A 17,522-nucleotide genomic window follows, 5' to 3' on the forward strand; every position below is an offset into this window, starting at 1 on the left:
GTACTGTTGATGAACCTAGGCCCTGGGCATGGTAAGCAAACAGTCTACAATGGAGCTATACTATAGTCCTATTCATTCATTTATCATTGTAGTAAAGGGCGCAAACCCAGGACTTTTCACTATAAATGTTCTGCTGTTGAACTGCCTCCCTTGCTCTCTTATCAAATTTTTAGCTTCCTAATCTCAAAAAAAAATTACATTGGCTTTCTCATTTGGAGAAATATATAATCCTATTTTCTTCCCTGTGTCGTTGTTAATAAATTAGCAGTTTATTAGTAGCATTTGCAATTTTTATTTCACTTGTTGTGTTTGCCTGTAGAGTATTTTGCCTTTTGAACTTTGGATCACCTAGTGAGCATGCTCATTCCACACATCATATGCAGTGTAGATGTGAATGGGCAGTATGATTGTTTTCTGTGTTTGGAAGGCTTTCATAATAGAACTCTGTTCCCTTTGCTTTCACGGATTATGTTTATTTCCAGAATTACTTACGTGCCTGCAGAACATTTGGAAGAGTTCAAACTAAGTTTTGGTCAACAATCTGGAGGAATAATGGCACTGGATATTTTTTCTTCATATACTGGCAGGTGAGTAAATAAGTCTACAACAAAACAATCAACGATGCAGAAGATTAAAAAAAAATAAGTCTCCTTTTGTATCAGTTACTCAAGTAATTATCATTTAGAATTGAAAATTTGGGAAATATATGAATATTCAAAGCAATAAATTAAAACAATCTTTTATTTGCCCACCTAACATAGCACTTTTAACATTAAGTTTTAGTGATTCTCCCCACATTATTTCATTAATTCTCTGGACAGCACATTTTCTGTGGTTTTATATAATGCTTTCACTTGTCCTAGAAATATCAAACAACTCAATCATAAACACTTTTTAGCCAACATATTTATTCTCTTTGAAGACTCTTAGGCTCAGAATGTTGGTATAAAGGGATAGTAGGAAACCATGCTTAGCTTTTTAAAGAGCTTGGTATACAGTATGTTAAGAACCTTTAAGTAATAGAGTGTTCTTCACTGTTACAAAAAGACAGAATTGGGGCTTGTTGGTAGTACTGATTGAGTTCACAGCAGGAGAGAAATGTCAGAGTGCTTTCTCTGGAGTTCTGTGGGTTGCTTTTTGCGGTGACACTGACAGTTGGATACCAGATTTCTCGTAAGAATAGTGTAGAGCATAGAGCTTCACAAACATTTGGAGGCCTTCTCGAAGAATCCTGCATCCACAGAGGGTGTCAGAACACCCTGGTTCTGAGTGGCCCTGAAGGAATTATGATATAGCACCATTGCTTCATCTACAAATTATACAAGGCCACAGCGTGCCGAGAGTAGTGGAGATTGGAAAGACATGATCTGCGCTTAATAAAGAAAAAGAAAATTACAGTCTTTTGGGCCTCATGACATTTATGGCAGGAGAACCCCACCCTGTACAAAAGTTGGCCTAGGCACACTGCAGAATTCCTGTCTCAGGCTTAACAGCATGCGTTGATTGTAGTTTGCCAGTGTTCCCTGTCAAAATGGAAAAAGTAATCTTTCTTCTGTCCAAACAGAGGACCCGTTAGGATCTCAGTAAGTTCATGGGCCTTAAAACATTCCAAAGTTTTAGAAGGAAGAGGCTACTTTCACTACTGTTCCTCTCAGCATAGAGAGAAGAATGGCCTTGGTCGCCTGCCCAGTGATTAGCTGCTCCATTGTGAAGAAAGCGTATTTGTCATTAACAGCAGGATGCTTACAAAAGGCAGTCTGCATCTTACAGAGGAGGAATCTGCAGCAGCAAGTGCTTAACTTCTGGAGTCCCACAGCTAGTTTCAAAGCCAAACTCAGGATGTAATCAGTCAGACTCTGAGATCTTGACCATTGAATCCAAAGGAAGAACTGAACAAGCCCTTAAAACAAAGAGGCAGTGCAGCACAGTACAATGGGGCCAGGATCGCTTATGCATAGTCTATGCATAGCTTTTGCATAGATCTCCCAGCTCAGGCTTTAGGGCAGATAACCCCTCCCCCTAGCCTATGGCTGTCAGTAGCTGTTACAGCAGCTGCTCACATTCTCACTCTGTCTCCTGAACCCCTTTTTTCTTCATCTCCTTTTCATCTCTTTGGCTTACATTTCTCTGGTTCCTTACCAGAGGACTTGGACTGTTTCTCATTCAGCTCCTTGACATCTTTTTTAGACTACACCTCTTGGAACTGTTGCTAACCATCCTGGACCGTTGTCAGGTTTAGACTCCAGAAAGCACAGCTTTTCCCAGATCTACCCTCTTTAGTTTACATAAAAGGGGACTTCAAGCGCAGAGCCGCTGGTAGGGCCTGTAGCAGGTAAATTTCATTTTAACAATGTTTAAACAGTATTTGACCATTCAGGTCAAAGAAAAGGATGTTTGTGGAGAGCCTGGACATTCGTTTGTCAGCACTGTGAATCATGTTCAAGTGCAGATCCACGAGATCTCCTGACTTCTGGTTGCAAATCTGAAGATCATGTAGTTTGAATGAGTTCAACATTCCTATCAGTGAAGAATGCTATAATTTGACACGTTTTCTTTAGATTTTTCAGTTCTATAAAATCAACTGATGATGAATTCTCTTAGGGCAGAGAAATATTTGCTGAATAATTTTCCTATAGAATCTCAGGGTTTGATGCAATTTCCCCATTCCTTTCCTTCCCCCTCCTTTATTCTGCCACATTTCATCAGCAAATGGACGAGGCAAGACTTTGTGTGCAGCAACTAACTCTAGTGTAAAGTTATTATTTGTTTGGTTAGTTTTGTTTGTTGGTTTTGTTTTGTTTTCTATGCTAGGAAATGTTACAAATTTGTAGGTCAAATACAGTGAAACTTCAGACAGCTCTGGGTTTTTTGTTTTGTTTAACCAACAGTTAAGTCCATTCAAGGCAGTGCTGCTCGGAATTCTCACTGTGTATTTCCTTAACCAGAGACATTCCAGACCTGCCGGAGCGAGAAGAAGGAGAAGGGGAAGAAAGTGAACTGCAGAATGCAGCCTACAGCAGCTGGAGTCAACCCCGGAGGTAAGGACTGCTTCTGCTGTGAGTTTACATGTTTGAAGAGAGAGAGAGAGAGAGAGAGAGAGAGAAGGGCGTGTGGTCCGGAGGAATGGCCTACAGCTTGCTACTTATGGCATCAGACACTCTTTTTAAACACTGTTAATTCTTTATTTCTTTGTATGTACATCAGAGAAAATCAGTTTCACACAGTGTTAAAACTAACTTACACACAAGGATCTATAGTAAACATTAAAGACAATTGACTAGAGAAAAGTATGCACAGGTAGTTGGAATGAATAAGTTCTGAATAGTTTTAGATATAGTGCCAAACGTTTGTTTACATTTTAACATTGTTTGCTTCCATTTAACATGTTTACATTTAAAATTAGATATATTTAACCATAATATACATAAAAAACATATATATTACTTATGTTTTATATACATATATAAATGTGTGTGTGTGTGTGTGTGTGTGAGAGAGAGAGAGAGAGAGAGAGAGAGAGAGAGAGAGAGAGAGAGAGAGAGACAGAGAACTATAAGTATGAAAGAGAGATAGACATATGAGCAAGGAACTTTGCTGTCACAGACTGAGATTGTCCAAGGCCTTACACTTGCTGGCATGGATCCTATGCAGCAAAGAAGACTGAGCTTGAATATGCTCAGACAAATCACTGTATCCTGAGGGACACACTATCATGCCCATGCAGAGTCAAGTCAGCTTCTGAGTCTTCAGTAGGTCTAAGACTGTAGCTAGAGTTTTTCTGCCTGGCCCACAGTCAGGACAAATCTCTCTCACCCGCCAGTCCCACAGCCGCTCAGACCCGATCAAGTAAACACAGAGACTTATATTGGTTACAAACTGTATGGCCGTGGCAGGCTTCTTGTTAACTGTTCTTACAGCTTAAATTAATCCATTTCTATTAATCTATACCTTGCCACGTGGCTTGTGGCTTATCGGTACTTTATATCTTTCTTGTCCTGATGGCGGCTGGCAGTGTCTCCTGACTCAGCCTTCCATTTCCCAGCTCTATTCTCCTCCTTGTCCTGCCTATACTTCCTGCCTGGCCACGGGCCAATCAGTGATTTATTCATTGACCAATCAGCAACACATTTGACATACAGACCATCCCACAGCACCTCCCCTTTTCTTTTCTTAAAAAGGAAGGTTTTAACCTTTATACATCTCTAAAGTTAGTTTGGTATATTTGGGAATTTGGGCGTAGCTTTTCTTACTATTTTTTGCTGGAGGGGGGCGCTGTATCTTTTGGGGAAACAAAGAAAATTTTAGGATCATGGAGTAGTCCGTGAGGCTGTATCATCTGAGCCAGTTGCCTTGAAACGGTTCTGGATGTTGGATCATCTGGGCCATGGTGTCATCGGAGACCTTTTAGGTGGTCTTGGCTGGTCAAACTTGATGTGTCTTAATCTGGAACAAATCCATAGCCTCTTGCTTTCTGTGGAAACAAAAGAGACTCTTTTTTAAAGCAACATATCTTTACATCTAAATTTTGAAGTCAAAGTATCTTTAAAATATACATATTGGTTTAACTCAGTTTCCTTTACAATCAAATATCTCTCTGTAGTTAAGAATCCCAAAGACAACATAATCCAGACTCTCTGTGTAATAGTCATCTCTATGTGGCTTATTTTTTATATTAATTTTACTGTTTCTTTAAAGACTTTATTTTTTAAAACTATGTATTTGTTTGTTGCTAAAGTTTTTCTGCCTGGCCCACAGTCAGGACAAATCTCTCTCACCCGCCAGTCCCACAGCCGCTCAGACCCGATCAAGTAAACACAGAGACTTATATTGGTTACAAACTGTATGGCCGTGGCAGGCTTCTTGTTAACTGTTCTTACAGCTTAAATTAATCCATTTCTATTAATCTATACCTTGCCACGTGGCTTGTGGCTTATCGGTACTTTATATCTTTCTTGTCCTGATGGCGGCTGACAATGTCTCCTGACTCAGCCTTCCATTTCCCAACTCTATTCTCCTCCTTGTCCTGCCTATACTTCCTGCCTGGCCACGGGCCAATCAGTGATTTATTCATTGACCAATCAACAACACATTTGACATACAGACCATCCCACAACATAAGACTAAGACATCAGCCCTGCCTCTGAGAAAGATAGGATGTCCTTGACCAGGCAAGATCTAGAGATATATGAAGCATAGAACAATGTAGCATATTAAATATCAGTAGGAATGGCTCAGCCCCTTCAAACAGCCCTGAAGTTAACCTTTACCATGAAGCCTTGCATTGTGATGTTGCCTATTTACAAATGACTCTTAACCTGCAGCCAGACATTTCAAAATACAGAAAAGACTATTTTTATGTCATTTTCAGAGAAACTAAGTATCTCCAGCCATTTAAAAGAAATTTTCAGTTTAAATTTCTTCAATAGCCAATTTGCTTGCTGTCTCTCTACAGCATTATCCATGTTGAGAAAAGGATATATGTGAAAGATCTTTGACAGATAATCCATTATAAGGTGTTACATGTTTTATTTATTTGTATTAATAGATGCAGAAAGAAATTAAAGTTATGTCAGGGCAGGGTGTTACAGATCAACTTAAATTTTGTTGGAAAAAGTAGTAACAGTAGGGAAGGTAAACGGGCTTAGTTTTAATCACACACTGATACAAAAAATAGTTTAGGCAGTGTGGGAATGGTTGGAGGCAATATGAACTGTACTTGAGTCCCTTTACTTCTGTACAAGTGTCTTAATTTCTAAAGCTCTTCATTTGTATAATTGGGTTAGTTATGGAGTCTTTTAAATTTGGAGGAAGAATCAGTAAGTTCTGCATCTTAACTGCCCCAGCATGGCAGTGGGCAGTCCTCAATAGTGCCTGATCCAGTCTGTGTGCCTTCGGGAGTAGCTAAACAAAAGGAAGTTGTTACAGAAAAAGAAGCACACATCCTTGGGACTGGAAAGTTTGTATGCTTTGCTCCTCAGTTTTGTCTTCACATCAACCTAAGAATTCCCTCTGTGATTTACACAAATAAAAGGCCTAAGGCTTCCACAGAGGCTTTTTTAACAAGGCATTTAACAAGTTACTCCAGGGGAGTGTTCATAGATGATGAATGGTTAAGAAACAGACCAGCACAGCCAGAGCTTTCTGGAAATGAGGGCCTACTTCTCAGTATTGGAAATACAAAATCATCAGAGATTTGTTTAGAAATAGAGGATATTTGTTAGTTAAGTGTTAAGGATTATAAAATGTAAGATCTATGTTATATTCATTACTTTAAAATCTGATTGAGGCCACAGCTGATACTTGAGTGGCTTACAGTATGTTGTTACACCAAATTATTCTGTGCACCAAATGTATATTTGTATGTATAAAATCTTATTCAGGGTATGTATGTATGTATCCAGAAGTATAATTACTGGCTAAAAATTTATATGCATTTTTAAGGACCGTAAAATAAACTTTAGTAATTGAATTTGCCACACATATCCCACACTTCAATATCTTTCTCAAATGTTGCAAAATAGAAGCCACAATGGAATCTTCACATCAGTCTTTAGTGAACCTGGTTAATAATTACTTACTTCAAATCTACAGTGAAAAAGACTTAAAACAAGGTTTTTTTTCCTTGAAACTGAAAACAACTGTGATGTCTAAAGTCTTAACCAAATTGTTTATATAAATAGGGTTTTCTTTTGTATGAGTACCTCTCTATTTCCTGATATCAAGATGATATAAAAAGCTTTAAAATATTGACAGGGATAGAGCCATGGCCAAGCCTTTAACACAAGTTCATTCCCTGGACCAAGATCTGGTTTTGGATGACTTCCAGTAATTCTTGCAACAAGAAGCTCCAAGGGTCTAACTTTCTTGGGAATCAGAATGCACATACATATACCCAGAGGAAGACACACACACATAGCATAGTTAAAATAAAAACAAATCTTTAAACTAATTTTCAGTCATGAATGTTTTTCTATAATAATTCTGGTAACATGGGTTTTGAGGCATCTAAATGATTACAGAGATTTTCTCCATCATGAATTGGTCCATGTAACAGAAAGCAAGCATGTAGTCTTGAAATTGGAATAATCTATCATTTTCAGTCTGTGGTATCATTTGATAAGATATAGAAAATGGAAGAAATCAGTCATGATGGTTGACCTGAGTGTTTACATCTGCACACCAATTCCAATTTACATTTTCTGCTTTATGCTGCAGGACAAGATTGTGAATTTTTAGCTGCCTGCTTTAGCTGCCATGTCTGACTCTTGTTTCCATGCCACTTTTACAGGGTTCATGTATTGCTCTGGAACCAAGGGTCAAATTAAACCCTTTTCTAAGTTCACTTAGATATGATCTATTATCAAAGCAACAAAAAAGGCAATGATAACACATCTATGAAATTTTACACCAGAATTCATTATTTCATGTATTTGAAGAGAAGTATGAAACCTAAAAGGATTACCGTATCATTTAAATTTATAGGCCTTTTGTCCATATTAGTTGACAGGTGTAAACAAAATAAAAAGAGATATTATAATGCTTGAACAGATTATTGACACATTTTAGATTTTTTTCCAAAATAATTAATCTTGTGTAATTGAATGTAAGTATGTTGGCTGAAGATCATACTAATTCATATATATTCAGATTTCCTTTGGTATGAGTTTTTTTCAGATCCTCAAAGTCTAATGTTATATTCAAAGGCTTTAAGAGACCAATTACACACTAAAAGTTTTATAGTACAGGGTTGCTCTGTGTTGTGACTAGGCATTACCACATTGATTATATTCATAGGGTTTCTCTCCAGTATGTGTTTTTTTATATACTTGAAGATGACTGGGCTGTGCAAAGGCTTTACCACACTGTTTACATTCATAGGGTTTCTCTCGATTATATGTTCTATATGCATTTTAAAAGTTTTTTTTTCAAGTTACTGTCTTTCTTTTTATGGTGATCATAGCAGCTTCCACTTCTCTTTCAATACATGAGTGTTCACCAAATGACATGTGTGACATTTTTCAAAGTGTTCTGTCAATGGATAGAAAATGACACTTTGTCTTTACACACTTGAGGTTTGAGGAGGTGGGTACTTACCTGCTTAATTGTCATACAGATAAAGTAGTATACTTCCTGCCATTCCTGTGGAAATCACCACCGCCATCATTAGTTACCATCATCATCATCATCGTCATCATCATCGATTTATCTGGTGCTTGCTCTGTGCTCTATGCCAATGTTTTGGTTTTACAATTATATTTTAATTCTGCAGAAGACTGTCTTATTAGAGGCTTTTATTGACTGCAAATCACAGCGGAGATAAATAAGACAAAGAGACTAAGTAGGTTGCCTCGTATCATTTCATTAAGTAGCAGAAGAGCAGGGCTGGAGTCCAGGGACTCTGCTCACATAGACCAGCTGTCTGGTCCTAGAGCCAGAACGTGCTCTGCAAAGTGTTTCTTGACAGGTGTCTTTCTTCCCCAGGGATATCCACCGTGCTGCGTCTAGTGACTGGTCAGCCTAGCTTCCTGCCTGTGTGATCATTTGACTCTTGTCTGCCTTGTTTAAGGATTCACAGAGTGTATATCACAATAGTCTGTTTAAACTGTAGATCCACTAGAGAGCTCCATGCTGTTTGCCACAGTTCCTGAATCTGTGATGCTTCCTTTAGAGGTCTAAAGAGTATGTACCTTCTAGGCTTGCTATGAGGATTAAGTGGAAGCAAATTTATTTCCTTTGAAGAGTGGGTTATAGCCTTACTATAATTTGCTGCTTATATCACTTCAGAAATAATTTCAACACTTTTTTTTCAATGAACAGCCTTAAGAGACATTTCCTGTCATTCCTTTTTAAAATTTTCTTTTTCTTTTTTTTTTTTAGTTTTTCAAGACAGGGTTTCTCTGTGTAGCTTTGCACCTCTCCTGGAACTCACTTGGTAGCCCAGGCTGGCCTTGAACTCACAAAGATCCTTCTGGCTCTGCCCCCCGAGTGCTGGGATTAAAGGCATGTACCACCACCACCCAGCTAAAGTTTTTTAAGAGCTCAAGAGTCCTACCTGGCTTCTAATGTGTATACATACATTGGCTAAATTTCTTTGACCAAATTACTGTTAAAACTAATTCAAGAAATATTGAAGTGGGGCTGAAGACCCTTCCCTCTTCATGGGCACAGGCAAGCACATCTGCACATATATGTGTGTATACTTCACACTGACACATTTGCAAAAACAGGTACACACATCTGCATAGATATGTGTGTATACCTCATACTGACACATGTGCATTTGTGCATATACATGCACAGACATACAAACAGCTACAATAATATATGTTATTATTACAAAAATAAAATATGAAATAAATAAATATAATAAAAATAAATATTAAAATAGAAAGGGATGTTGGCATTTTTTATTTTTATAATCTAGTGAGAAAATGTTGAATGAAATTTTAGATTGTTTATTCACAAAGATTATGGTCCAATTTCTTCCAGCTATACAGATCAACTTTCTAAGACTATATATATTCAGTTAAAAAAAAATTGCCTGACCAAAGAAGAAATATTTCTGTTGTGCATCTCATCTGACACACCTGCTGCCCTACACTAGTCCTTTTTTTCTGCCAATTCATTCACTTTGCAGCAGGCCTATTTTCCTCTCATTGAAACACCCCAAATGTCAGCATTGAGGACACAGTGAGCCATGCTGTCTTCTTGTCCTCAATGTCCAACATCATTGTCTTCCATGAAGTCCGGAATAGATGCAGGGTCTTATCAACACCCTGAACCTCTTCCTTACTGAAAATCACCTCATGCTTGCATTCCTCCTTTTTCACAGGGTGGTCCTGTAAGTCCATCCTTACCTCTTTTTCCTTTTGTAGTGCTTGCTAGCAAACACCAAACAATCACTTTACCAACTAAGTCCTCAGCCTCTATCCTTAACTCTTTAGCTGTTGACAGTTATTCTGTGTGAGTTCTGTGTTCATTGTGTGGATGGGGATGGACAATAGCTAGGGCTGCAAGGTAGTAGCATATGAAATCAACTTACAGAACAGCGAGGAACCGCTGTGCTTCCTGGAGTGGAAGGTACAAAGCAGTTCAGGGTATTTCGGGAGGTGCTGGAAAGATCATTTCATGTAGAATATTTACAACGACTGCCCTTCATGCCCTGACTGTTAATGACCAGGTCTGCTCTGGCAAGAAAGACTCCCACAGAGGCAAGCTTCTGATTAGTGTGTGCAAAAGTGTTCTTTCCCTGAATTTGGCTGCTAAACCTAGAAACTGCCATCTGTTCAGTGGTAGCTGAGTCTCCTGATCACGTAATGTCTGTATTATTAACACTCCTGTAAAATGGCACTTCTTTGCTGGCCTGCACTTTAGCCTAGAATGTGAGTCCAATATCAATACCAACAAAACATGTAATTTTGAAAGTATTTAATTTAATCTTTTATGAGTAGGGTGCCATTGTGATTAGACATATTTATTATTCTGTTTCTAAGTGTGTTATTCAAAGGCTTTAAGAACCTTTACTATATAAATATAGTGCCATCTACAGAAGACTTTTCATCTTGTAAAACTAAGACCTTGTTCATTGAACAATACCTCCCTATCCACTTCCCAGCTGAGCAAACCCCATTCTATGTCCTGTCTCTGAATACATCTCCTCTGGACTTCTGTAAGTGCAACCATAGGCATTTGTCCTTACTTCATTTAGCTGGCCAATTTATATAGCATAGTAAACTGTTTGTGTATGTTAAAACATATAGCATTTTCTTCCTTTTTAAGACAGAATAAAATTCCATAATAAGCTATGTATCATTTTGTTTGTTCATTTTTAAATTTTAAAATTATCTACTATTGTATGTGTGGCATGTGTGCATGAGTATGGGTGCATGGACAGGTTGGAGAACAACATCTGGAAGTTGGTTTATCTCCTACCAATAATTTGAGGCAAGCTCACTCCAGTTTCTGCTGCTCAGTATAAGCCAGGCTAGCTGTCTATGAGCTTCTGGGTAGTTCTTCTATGCCTCCCATCTCTTTACAGGAGTACTGGGATTACCGATGTGAGCCAACACGTTTAGGTTAGGTGTGTCAGGATTGTGCAGACAGCATTTTGATGCACCAAGCCCCCTCACCAGCCCTTATTTTTCATTTCTAGTAGACCTCTTAACTGTTGTGGATGGTGCTTTTCTGATGTAGGTATTTAAAATATCTCTTCACAACCCTGATTCTTTTGGTTGTGTTCCCATATGGTAGCTGTGTCTTTAATTTGCTGTTATGGCTGTACCTGTCACATTCACACCAGCAATGCATAGAGCTCCAGTTTCTCTCCATTCTCATAGACACTAGTTATTTTCTGTTTTGTTAATAATTTTCATCCTAATGGGTATGAGGGAATGTATTCTTGGGTACTGATTATGTCTCTACAGATGTTAATCATTGTTTCATGTGTTTAGAAACCATTTATAAGCCTGTAGCTAAATTTTTTTTCAAGATCTTACTTAATTTTTGATCTAGTTGTTTGGTTTTTTGGTAACTGGATTTTCGAAACTTCATTCATACATTCTGGATATTAATTCCTTATCGGATGTGATTCCCAAATATTGTTTTCTTTCTTTAAGTTACCTCTTTTGCCTCTCATTTTAATGAAGTCCAATTTGTCTCTATCTTTTTATTGTCTGTGTTCTTGGTTATCTGTCCTGGCTAGTTTTATGTCAATTTGACACAAGCTAGAATCATGAGAGAGGAGGGAGCCTCAATTGAGAAAATGCCCCCATAAGATCCAGATGAAAGCATTTTCTTAATTAGTGTCCAGTGGGCTGGGCCCAGCTCATTGTGGGTAGTGGTGTCCCTGGGCTGATGGTCCTGGTTTCGATAAGAAAGCAGGCTGAGCAAGCCAGAAGGAACAAGCCAGTAAAAGCACCCCTCCATGGCCTCTGCACCAGCTTCTGCCTACAGGGTCCTGCCTTGTTTGAGTTCCTGTTTTTAACCTCCCTTGATGATGAACAGTGATATGGAACTGTTAGCTGAACTAAACCTTTTTCTCCCCAACTTGCTTTTGGTCAGGTCATGGTGTTTCATCATCAATAACTAAGTCATCTACAGGACATTCTAAAGTTCAGGAAGCTTTTCCTTTGTGTTTTTCTCTGGGAGTTTACGATTTTATTTTATTTTTTATAGGGTGGAACTTTGGAGAGAACCAAGCAAGTCCTTGGGCATCAGCATTGTTGGTGGCCGAGGGATGGGGAGCCGCCTGAGCAATGGTGAAGTGATGAGGGGCATTTTCATCAAACATGTCCTTGAAGATAGTCCAGCTGGCAAAAACGGAACCTTGAAGCCTGGAGACAGAATAGTTGAGGTAACTTCAGTGAGCTTTCTATTCAAAATCTTTTTCCTCTTTCACTTTCTTACCAAAAGAGTTGCCGTCCTAGCCCCTGTGTTAGTTAGACATTTGTAATGACAAGGATTTTCTTCTTTTTATCCAGTTTTTTTTTTGTATGTGATGACAAATTGTGTGTGTCATGTAAAAACAAGTATTTAGAAATACAGACAATCAGTTTTAAAAGCATTGGTCCTAAGGAATATAAATTTAAAAAAAAAATCTTAGGGAAAAATTTAAAATATTTAATATTGTGTATGTACAGGGAAAATATGCATCTTGTCGTTAAGTTTTCCAGGAAGATATTATTTCAAGGAATACTGTATTATAGTCATTTCTATGTAAACTTTGTTGAGTGAGGTTTTGTTCCAAGTGAGTCTTTTCTTCTAATATTTTCAATGCTGTGAACTTGATGACTTTTTAAATGAATGTTTCAACAAAACTCGGAGCCTCCTCCTCAGTACTGTGCCCCTTCTCAAGACGGCCCTGTGTATGCACGTGCATGGCATGCACTTTGCTCTTTGTAAGAGAAAAACATATAGTCAAATCATATGCCAGCCATAATTAAACGTTAACATCTTGCACAGGGTTCTTGTGTTCAGTAGAGCCATACAGGCGTCTATTGATGTGTATGTATTACAAGAGCAGCTACGATGTTCCCAGTGCTGGGCTAGGAGCTAGGATCCACAGTAGACAGGCAATGGACCTGCCTGGCCAGAAGGAAGCAGAGAAGTAACCAGAATACCTCAGAGCAGTACAATAAGTTATCTAATCAGATTAGGCACTGTTAGATTTCAAATGTTGAGAAGTGGCTGTCTGATCGAGTTTTGCTAACCTACAGAGTGAAAGGACGGGAGTAGCCGGTAAGTGAAGATGTTCATGACTGTGATAGACATTGTGTTTCCTTATACAAGTGATGGTCCCATTTTCCCAGTCAGTAAGACTTACACATTACAATGCCTTCCTGGTTCAGAAGGTTGCTTATTGCATAGCAGTCATAATTGAGAATGTACACTTTGGCCAGGCATTTAGCTCAATGCCAGGGTGGTCACTGTATGTGCTTGCAAGGCCCTGGGTTTAAATCCCCAGAACTGTAAAGTGAAAATAGAATGTCTTAGTATTGTCTAGCTCATTCATTCTCTGTCTATTCTCTGAGCCTGAGGAAAGGAGAGATTGAAATTTGAGAGGAAACAGGCATCTTGTGCTTCTCTTTTCCCTGTGACCATCTATAAGAACAAATGACAAGGTAGACTGGCCTACTCTCATTAAATGATACACTAGTCTCTTTAATGGAATTCTTTCTTATAGTCAGAACTTCATCTGAAGTTTCAATTTTAAGTTGTTACTAGGGTGTTTATTTTATGTAGTTTAACTATTAAATACTTTTTGCCTAAAAAGAAAAATAAGAATTATTTATAATCATCTTTAGATATGATTGGCCATAGTTTGCCCCTAAAATGCCCTTTAAAACAATTAAATATTGCTGGACAGTAGTGGCGCATGCCTTTAATCCCAGCACTTGGGAGGCAGAGCCAGGCGGATCTCTGTGAGTTCGAGGCCAGCCTGGTCTACAGAGCGAGATCCAGGACAAGCGTCAGGCACCAAAACTACACAGAGAAACCCTGTCTCGAAAAACAAAACAAAACAAAAACAAATATTAATTAAAATTAGTAAAGACTAAACGAGATTAATTAAAACATCTTTTTCTAATTGAAAAGAATGTTTTGTGTGTGTTGTAAAATACCTGCATTTAGGTTAGTGGTGACTTCTTCAGTACATGATGTGCAGGGTTTCTCCAGGAAATAGGAAGCCTAGGCCCTTGTAGTGCTGGGATTCTAGAACAGCCCTGAACTAATGTGCTTGCTTTGGGACTTGAGTAACAATGTTTAGTTGACATACAGTAGGATTGAATATTTACTTGCTGGAAACATTAAAGGCCATTTTATTATGAGTTAAAAGTTATTGTCATATCACCAAAGTGTCAACCTGAAAGGGGCTTTTAACTAAATGTATATAATTCTGTGTCAGGACTTAATGACTGGTTTTCTTCTACAGAATTGTGTCTGCTCTGAGCTTTACTTGGTAACTGGAAATGACAGCATTTATAGTTTCGCCCTTTTTCTTTCTTTCTTTCTTCCTTCCTGACCATCTACTGCATAAGCTGAGCTGATCATTACCCACAAAGCATTACAAAATGACTTTCATTTTTCAAATTATTTATATAAACAAACAAGCACAATTTCTTGGCTTCCAAATTCTGTTTCATCTACTGCAGATTCTTTTGCAAAACTAACCTAACAGTAGCCTCACGTTTCTGAATATTACAATTTTGTTTATTCTTTAAATTTTTTGAAGAGACACCCATGAATAATCACTCTCCCCCCACTTGTCATGTCCTAAGTAAATCACTTTGTGAAGAATTAGAAGTACCACACAGGCTTTGATGAAAGGGACCCTGAATGCATCTCCCCAGACTGTTTCTTTAATGATGCTTATCTGTAAACTGATTCATAAACATAAAAGAGCAGCTTATGCTATGAAGAATACAGACGCAGAGCCCTCAGTCCAACTGATTATGACTCCAGTTGACTTTGGAAGACCTGTATCCACACAAGGTGCCACAAATCCATGGAGGGATGAGAAGTATGCAGCCTAAAACTTCCTTTTGTTTTGGATACCAAAACAAATCTCTCAGGATCAAAAGGAGCTTCAGAACTCCTGATCCAAATCGCTGTTCTGTTCTTCTAGCTTGTTGAAATGTTAAGCTGGGGCCTTCCATTGCAGGTGGATGGAATGGACCTCAGAGATGCAAGCCATGAACAAGCTGTGGAAGCCATTCGGAAAGCAGGCAACCCTGTAGTGTTTATGGTACAGAGCATTATAAACAAACCGAGGGTAAGCGAACACAAAGAAAGGGCAAGGTAGGCATACTGAAGTGGTGCTCGACTTGGAGTCTAATGTAGCAAGCACCAGGTTGTCTGCATGTGCACCTACCAGTTTTTGAAGTCTCAGAAGGTGTTTATAAAAGGTTTCCTTTGCTGTATTGAAACAGTGAGCTGCCCTGCAAATCTCTTCTACTGTATATGTGAAGTCTTCAAAATATGTGAAAGAATTAAGTTGTCACCATGTCAAGTTGATATCTTGCTAGTATTCATTCTGATTTCAAAAAAAATAAACAAATTACTGAAAGGAATAGAATGTGATATGTAGATTAAACACTAGTCATTTTTAGTTGAGTCTCTTGGAAACTATAAAGACTTCATTTTTTTCCCTCAATTTATTCTTTAGCTAGAATCTCCTACCTATGCAGTCACAGCATCAGATGTTTAATGTATTTGTGTATTCCGCTGGATACCAAATTCTCATAGACTACATTCTCCTTATGTCCAAATAATTTCATAGTTCTTTTTCAGATATAATCAGAATGCAGGTCATCACAGATCCTTGGAGACATTTAACCCATCAGCTATCATTGTTAAAGTAGTTTAAACATTTATTTTAGGGAACAATCATGGTGTTATGTTCCTGCAATCCCAGCTGTCCAGAGGCCGAGACAGGAAGATTTCAAATTTGATGCTACTGGTAGTACCTAGCAATGAAATAAAGAATGAAAATAAATTTTAAGAATGTATAAGTGTATCACTGGCTATTATGACTAGAAAGGATACAAACTGCAACTTAGCATATTTGATATGCCCTAATGATGCTGTAGGTGAACATTTTGCTGATAGTTCAATGTTTTGGATTCCTCCTTTATGCCTCACTGAAAAGTCTCTTCATATGCAGTAGTTATTAAAAACTTTGTTCCACATACACCAAGACCGTTATTCAGAGACATCTATGTGCCCTCAGAGTGGAGTTTTCTTAATACTAATTTCCCAAGATTCCTCGAGCTCCTGAAGCTCCATGAGATGCTGCTTTTGGAATATAAAAGCTTGTGCACCTGTTCCCCTGACCGCTGTTTGCTGGCAGGTCTAGGGTTGGTTGGCTTTGAAAGAAAAGTGTTTGTACATGTGAGGGCAGCCAAGCCAGGCATCATGTGAAACATAAAATATGTGGTGTTATATGCAAAATACATTGAACTTTAACCTGGAAAATTAAGAATGTATGATATTAATACTGAAATGATGGAAGGAAAGTGGCAGGCACCCTGTGAGATCAGTGAGATGAACAAAATGAACCTTCTGGACTCCCGATTATAGAGCCCAGGTTCATGTTACTGGTCCATCTCCTTGTTCTCAAGACAGGTGTGGCTCTGGTTTGGGCTTCACAGTGTGAAATGGATGGAGTGGTTCTTAATATAAGCAGTTCTCTTCACATCTGCAGTTCTTCACCATTCAGTTGTTTATTGTTAGGTAATAATTATCCATTCAGATAGAAAATCTGCCAAATGATAGGGCTGCCTCATGCTGCATTCTTTGCAAATGCTATTCAGTTTGTTTAAATAACTACAAATCTTCATACATTTGGTATCATTTGTTGTGTTAAACATAGACACAGCATGGTAATATTGTAAATGGCTGTTTAAGTTGAGTTACAGCCATTTTTTGTGTATGGGAGGGTTTATTCTCTTTTTTTGTTTTATTTTAATTTATAACTCATATCATTTAGGATAATATTATAAGCTGCTGAATAGTGATTCTTAATATTACTTTGAACACTTAAACTACAAACATTTCTTTCAATGCCAATCACATTTTCTAATGAGCTGGAAAGATATTGTCTCATACACCTGGAAAATATTCCTATTTTTTTTATTTGAGGCATAATGACACCTAATTTTATAGCAATTATTCCAGGATAAATCTCGCTTAGAAATGACATGTTTAGTCAAGTTAGACACATTTTGCTTTGGGAAACTAGAATTAATTTTGCATTTAAAATGAGATATTCTTTGTTAGTGGTGATTTACTTCCAAATGGAAGTAATCAGGCCTCTGGTTAGCTAAAGGAAAAACACCCCCAATGCACTTACCAAAGAATCCCCGTGAGACAAAGTTTTCTTTGTAAGAAGAAGATAAAGCTTCTGGAAAATCTTACACAGTTGAGAAGGCAGTCTGTCTGTCTCTCTGTTCTTTGACTGTTCAGGGGTGAGAACTTACAGTTTTAGTGTCCTCTCAGTTATAATGTTTCTTCCTTCGATTGTCCTA

General features: G+C 38.0%; 1 protein-coding gene across 16 annotated transcripts in view; it reads left to right on the forward strand.

Moving 5' to 3' along the window:
• Mpdz (multiple PDZ domain crumbs cell polarity complex component) overlaps nucleotides 1-17,522 on the forward strand; it is a 175,362-nt gene that overhangs the window by 113,678 nt on the left and 44,162 nt on the right. For 14 of the 16 annotated variants that reach the window (XM_052714985.1, XM_052714990.1, XM_052714983.1 and 11 more), the window contains 4 exons: nucleotides 483-587; nucleotides 2,946-3,038; nucleotides 12,175-12,352; nucleotides 15,158-15,268. In XM_052714985.1, the coding sequence (XP_052570945.1) occupies nucleotides 483-587; nucleotides 2,946-3,038; nucleotides 12,175-12,352; nucleotides 15,158-15,268 (487 nt within the window). The remainder of the gene's footprint in view (nucleotides 1-482; nucleotides 588-2,945; nucleotides 3,039-12,174; nucleotides 12,353-15,157; nucleotides 15,269-17,522) is intronic. The other 2 variants (XM_052714999.1, XM_052715000.1) reach the window with 1 other exon arrangement.

Source organism: Peromyscus californicus, unplaced genomic scaffold (genome assembly GCF_007827085.1).
Source record: "Peromyscus californicus insignis strain IS unplaced genomic scaffold, ASM782708v3 Scaffold_5__1_contigs__length_169319896, whole genome shotgun sequence".
In the NCBI taxonomy this organism is placed as follows: Eukaryota; Metazoa; Chordata; class Mammalia; order Rodentia; family Cricetidae; genus Peromyscus; species Peromyscus californicus.